Raw genomic sequence first — 5,676 nt, 5'->3', positions numbered from 1 at the left:
TGCTGAATTATCTTTTGCATAGGGCTGCATTGTAGCCCAAGTCAGAAAGTGGCTCAATTATGCTTGCTTACAGGTAAAATTAAAATAAAATTATTTAAAACCCTTCCTTCAACCCCTCCTTTTGAGCCACTGACTTAGTATCTGCATGCTCTATGACGACAAAGGTAATTCTCTATAGAGCTGGAAGAATTGGGACACTTCAGTCCCGGTACAGTCTATTAGACAGCTGTCCTCAAGCTTTACTCTAAATTCCTGTGTGAGATCTCTGAAGCTTCTTCACATGCAAATCTTACTTGGATGTCTTCTGCATTCCTAGTTGAAGCAGGACTTCACTAAATGTAATCAAAATGTTGCTCTTAGTTGTACAGGGTTGGCCAATTTGGGGGTAACTTCTGATTTGCCAAAGAAATTAGGTCTTCTCTCATTCGGTGGTTCAGATTGCATCAATTTGTACTCGGCTAACAGAGAGATTTGTCTGAACACAACTCTTTAATGCTATGGAAGCCCAGGCATCCTCTACCACTTCCTTTTTAACATGCTATTGGTTTGAGATGTAGGGTAGCAACTTGCATTAAACATCTAGATCAAATACAGAATTCAGTAGAGTTGGTCCTTCAGTTGACTTGGAGCACGAGATGATGCTTTCTAATCACCAAGCACGTACTCAAAACAGTTGCTTTAAGGCCAGACATAGTAGCCTGTCAACTAATTTCATATATAAACATGTGAAGACTAATGTTCCAAGAACACTGGTAGCAGTGGCTGGGCTGAAATGCCCCATTCTGACTTGCAGATGTAACTTGAAGTGTGTCATTCAGGCAACATGCCAGATTGCAGAGACCAAGGAATATTGGTTCAGGGCAATACTATTAGAAATGGACTGATCCTCAATATAGCTTTCCATTATCCAGCACTCTAGTAACTCTGCCTATAGAATTCTTAGCTGTGCTCAGCACTCCATAGGTACAAAGACAAATTCTGAGTGCAGAGAGGGCTGTTGCATAATATTTCTTCACCCCTTCTATGTAACTATTTCTTGATGCTTTGCTTCTTTTCTCTCTGGACTCCTTCCAGCTTTGACCTCTTTATGGCCACAGAATCCGCTGAATGGAAATGAAGAATAGTTCTGCTGTTAGCAGGATGAGGGAAAATCTGCTGTTTGATATTGCCTTTTTTTTTTTTTTGTTCTTCTAGCTATTACATAGCCATAGTGACTTGCACAAAATGCAGAAAGGAAGGGTAGCTTATCATGTGGTCAGTACATTTTAGTTGTGAAGTGGTTCTATTAAAGCAATGGAACTGATAACCAAGTACCCAAATCTGCTTGACTCTTAGACTTTTCATCTTTTGTTGCTTTTTCAAAACGGAGTAATGGGAAGCAGAGGGTGCCCCCCCAATTCTGATGTGTTTGTTTTTTGGGGGGGTTTTTTGGACATGGAAGAAGCAAAGCTGATATGTGGGCTAGCTCTTCCTCATCTCTTATCTATGTTACACTGAACTGAAGAATTTCCTTGAATGATAAATAGTTCTGAGATGACAAAATTGACCTAATGCAGTCCTGTTTAAAGTCTGCAGAGTTCATTGGAGTTAGTAACCAATTACACCTGTGAATTTTTGCCTACTTTTTCCCCTAAAGGTATTTTACTACAATGGCATATCTTCAGATAAAAGAAGTAGATAGTCTAAAACCCTTGTACTAGTTCCATGTTTTTTCTTGTATATTTCCTGTAAACTTCTACATACAAACAAACTGAATTGGAAAGCCATAGGTCTGCTTTCTATAGGTTATTTTTAAATTCCTTTATTTGTTCCAGCTCTGTTTATAGGAAACTTACTTAATAGAGATTATTGTAGTGGTACTTAGTCTAAGCTGTAGTTCTGTTTCCAAACTGAAGGGGGGTGGGAGAACAAAACCTTCAACTGTTTACTACTGTTCCATAAAGTTGTTTGCTAATATCAAAACTGATGACATCCTCATTTTCTCCAAAACTCTTACTTGTGGAATACAGCAATACTTATTATGCACAAGCAGTGTCTTTTTATATGATCAGGGAGAACTTTGAAACGACTTCTTTCAAAACTGAACTTTAGAAGCACTGCATTGCCTATATTGCATATCACTCTTATAACGAAGGCAAGCACAGGAATCTGTCCTTTCTAAATGGAGGAGCTGCACATTAAATTGAACTGAGCAAATGGTTTCAAATCCTCTTTGAGAGAGAGAAATAGTGTAAGATCAGCAGGAGAGAAGAGTGGGGGTGGCTGAGAAACCTGAGCTTTTGGCAGGAATGTTTTTTTTTTGTGTCTAGTCAAGGTTGGCAATCACTTTGATTAGCCCTTAGCCTTTAGCTACTGTAGGGCTAAGAGCATCTTGGATAAAGATAGATGGGTTCAAATCTCACCCAAGAGCCTTGTATACTCATGTGGAGAAAATTTATTTTAACACCCCCCCCCCACTCCCACCCTGGCGGGGGGGGGGGGGGAAATGGGGACTTTGCTCAGCTGCTATCATAAGACTGCTTAATGGGCCCTTCCAAATGCCTGAAATAGCAGCAAGTCAGGAATTTGTTTTCTTCTTGCACTGGAAAGCCAGTTTCCAAGCACTGGCTAAATGCCTCTGTCTTGTAGAGACAGAAAATCAATATCCTCTCCCTAGAGAGAGGTGGGCTCTTTATCCTTTGTTTAAGCTTACTAGCTAACCATAACACTTTAGAAAGAGAAAAGCCTAGATTTGAAGCACAGAAGTAGCTGGCTCTGCATCAGGGAAAAGTTTAGTCAGTGTTTGGTTACAAGTAAAGGGAGTTCAGTAATGGACTTTCAGTACAGTATTGCTCTAATGCAGATAGCCTTGAGGTAGCTGCCCTAACAAGATCACTGTTTAGAACACAGTTATAATAAACCTGAATTTCTTCGAACTTTTTTTTCTTTTAAACACAAGCTCTGCTTTGACAGCTCTTTGAAACCAGCTTCAGGCTCTTTTTGCAAGCTCCCTGTAAAAACAGAAATGGTGAAAACTAAGGAGATATCTAATTATCCTGGGCAGGGTGTCCTACTAATGCAATTATGCTGTACCTATTTTCTGAGCTATCATATACAAAGTTAATTCAAAGTACTGCCTTCTCAAGGCAACTTAGTTTGTATCTATATGGTGTAAATGAGCATATTGCTGTTCTTGCTGGCCATCCCACTTCTCATCTGTACTGACAGCAACACTATGTTCCTGTTAAAGATGGGGCCATACATGATTCTCAGCATCCTGGGTGGCAAATTTCCCTGTGAGCATATGCCAGGACAGTTTGAATAAGAGCAGTTACTGTATTTACTCAATTGGAAGATGAGGCCCCCCCATTTTAAAAATCAAGCCCCTCACTTTACAGTGGGAGGGGGAACACAACTGCTATGACATCAGCTCCAACCCAGAGCCACAGCTGCTGCCCATCTCCCTTGCTGCCCATCTCTCCTTGCCCGTCTTCGCTTGTCTTGCTGCTCCTCCCCAGTCTTCCTCCCCACCAATTCTCCCTCTCTGCTACACTCCTTACCTTTGCTCTGTGCTATCAGGTTCCACCCCTGCTGCAGCCTAGGATACAAAGCATGGCTTCAGTCTGGCCCCATAACAGTGGCTCAGAGCCATCACTGCTGTTCCAGCCTAGCCCCATAGCTGGGAGGGGGAGATGGGGATGGGACTAACTGCATGCAGTACAGTTGCAAGGGGAGGAGAGGGGGAGCATGGCAGGTTGCAGCCCTTGTACTGTGTCCCTGTCTGCTTGGAGGTTCGATAGCCCTCATCTGAGAGACTGTCTGTCTTTTTAAAGAGAAGCTCTGGTGCTGTACTAATTGATGGATTAAAAAATGCCATGTCCTGACTTGTTATAAATATCTGTCTAATCAGTAGGTATCATTTAGGTTATAACTATATGGCTCTTGTCACAGAGAATTCCTATCCATATTGTATGTTTGAGACAGGAAGAAGTTAATTTGCACTAAACGTACTTCGTCTTGTTCCACAAACCTTTACCTGTTTGTTTCATGCTTTTAGGCAGGAGTAAATCTAATTTGGGTTGGACCCCTCTTCATCTTGCATGCTATTTTGGACATGCGAATGTGGTTGAGGATTTGCTGAAGGTATGTCTAATATTTGTACTTCTAAATGTGCCTCAGAATTCTGCATAAAACAGTTGTGGAAAAAAAAACTTAATGAGCAAGTCCCTGTCTGCTAATCTCGCATCTAAGATGATAGAATAAGTGGGGAAGTCTTTTCTACTGCATGAGTCTCTTTCCTTTATAAAAAGGCAAAGCTTAGAGTACTTCTACACTGTGCCCAAAGTGACTGCTGTCTACTCTTTAAAACTAAACTGTGCTGAGCTTGTACTGCTGCCATTAGGCTGTTACTGGTGCCAAAAATCTAGCTAGTTAGTTCTGAAATTAGATTAGGTGTCATTGCACTGTAAATGCCTGTTATCCAAAGATCTTTTCTTTCAAGAAACATGCATATTGGCATCTAATTTTATGCCATGATACTTCTAGGTACATATTGTACACCTGTGAAAATGCCTGACTTGTCTCTGCACACTGGAAGTTTTGCATGCATCTAACCCTAAATTTGATCCAAAAGATACAAATCTTTCTTGGCTCTAGTCTAAACTAACACCTGCACATTCCTTTAAATTGTAGTTGTCACTTAAGCACCTGCTGAAGTCTGGTGTAGACAAATTGTTTGAGTTAAAACCTGTAGTTTTAGTGTCTTGTTTGCACTTAGCACGTCAGATAACTTCTATAAAATTTAAAGCAGCATAAAAACCAAGACAGTAGTGGGCAATGGGGGATGCTTTAAGGTAGATGGATCAAGTGGTGTTTTTTCTACCTGTTACTCTCTTTTTATGCAAATAGTCTCACTTCCACTATTTCAGTATTGCTCATGACTTGGTATTTCACATAGTTTTGAGATGCAAAAATGTGGACTACCTTAACACTTTGTTTTAGATTCCAAATAGTTATTACTGTCGTACCCTTACCAAAAAAAAAGAGTCAATGACACTACAGTGCCAGCAGAGGTGGTGTATACTAACAAATATATGCCTGAATTTACATGGAATAACATGTACATATTTGAGATTCAAGGACAAATAATTTTAGTTGAATTTTATTATAGGCTCTCAAGGGCCCTGGCAGGTATTAAATTTATGGTGTAGTTAACTATATGGAGCATCAGTTTGTAGCTGGTTTGTACAACTTTTTTTTTTTAATTGAACATGTGGTATGGCTGCTCCTGCTGGATCCCAAGACTCAGCTGTGTATCAGGATCAGGTGTGGGACAATCCCAGGGTCTGGGGCATAGCTGGCCCCTGTCTAATCAGTGGGTTTGGGCTAAGGGCGGTCCTGGAACCCAGTGTGTCATGTCCTGTCCCCGTCCTCTTTTTTTCCCACCCCCCCCCATTCCTGAAAGCAAGTCGGGGGGACGACAACGTGGAGAAGGACTAGACAGGACCATGAGTTTAAACATTGGGAAGACTCTTCTGATAATCGGGCTCGTGGCGCCACACATCTCTCAAAAAGCTGCGTGCAGCTGGAAGCCCTGACTGCACGACTGAGCACCCATGGGAGCCACTCAGCTGAAGTGTCAAGCTTGCTGCTTCCCAGATGCCTCTTCCATGTGTGAAGCAGCCCATGCTTCTTCTA

The 5,676-nt window shown here is 41.3% G+C and overlaps 1 protein-coding gene across 8 annotated transcripts in view; it reads left to right on the top strand.

Annotated features, from left to right (window-relative positions):
- Nucleotides 1–5,676, top strand: part of OSBPL1A (oxysterol binding protein like 1A) — a 107,153-nt gene that overhangs the window by 15,958 nt on the left and 85,519 nt on the right. For 6 of the 8 annotated variants that reach the window (XM_025213895.1, XM_025213892.1, XM_025213903.1 and 3 more), the window contains exon 3: nt 4,037–4,122. The exons of the other annotated variants lie outside the window; for them this stretch is intronic. In XM_025213895.1, coding sequence (XP_025069680.1) covers nt 4,037–4,122 — 86 coding nt within the window. The remainder of the gene's footprint in view (nt 1–4,036; nt 4,123–5,676) is intronic. 8 annotated transcript variants of the gene reach the window in all.

The sequence above is a fragment of the Alligator sinensis genome, unplaced genomic scaffold (assembly GCF_000455745.1).
Source record: "Alligator sinensis unplaced genomic scaffold, ASM45574v1 scaffold117_1, whole genome shotgun sequence".
In the NCBI taxonomy this organism is placed as follows: domain Eukaryota; kingdom Metazoa; phylum Chordata; order Crocodylia; family Alligatoridae; genus Alligator; species Alligator sinensis.
The sequence above is the reverse complement of the archived record's forward strand: the minus strand, read 5'-3'. Positions and strand labels throughout refer to the sequence as shown.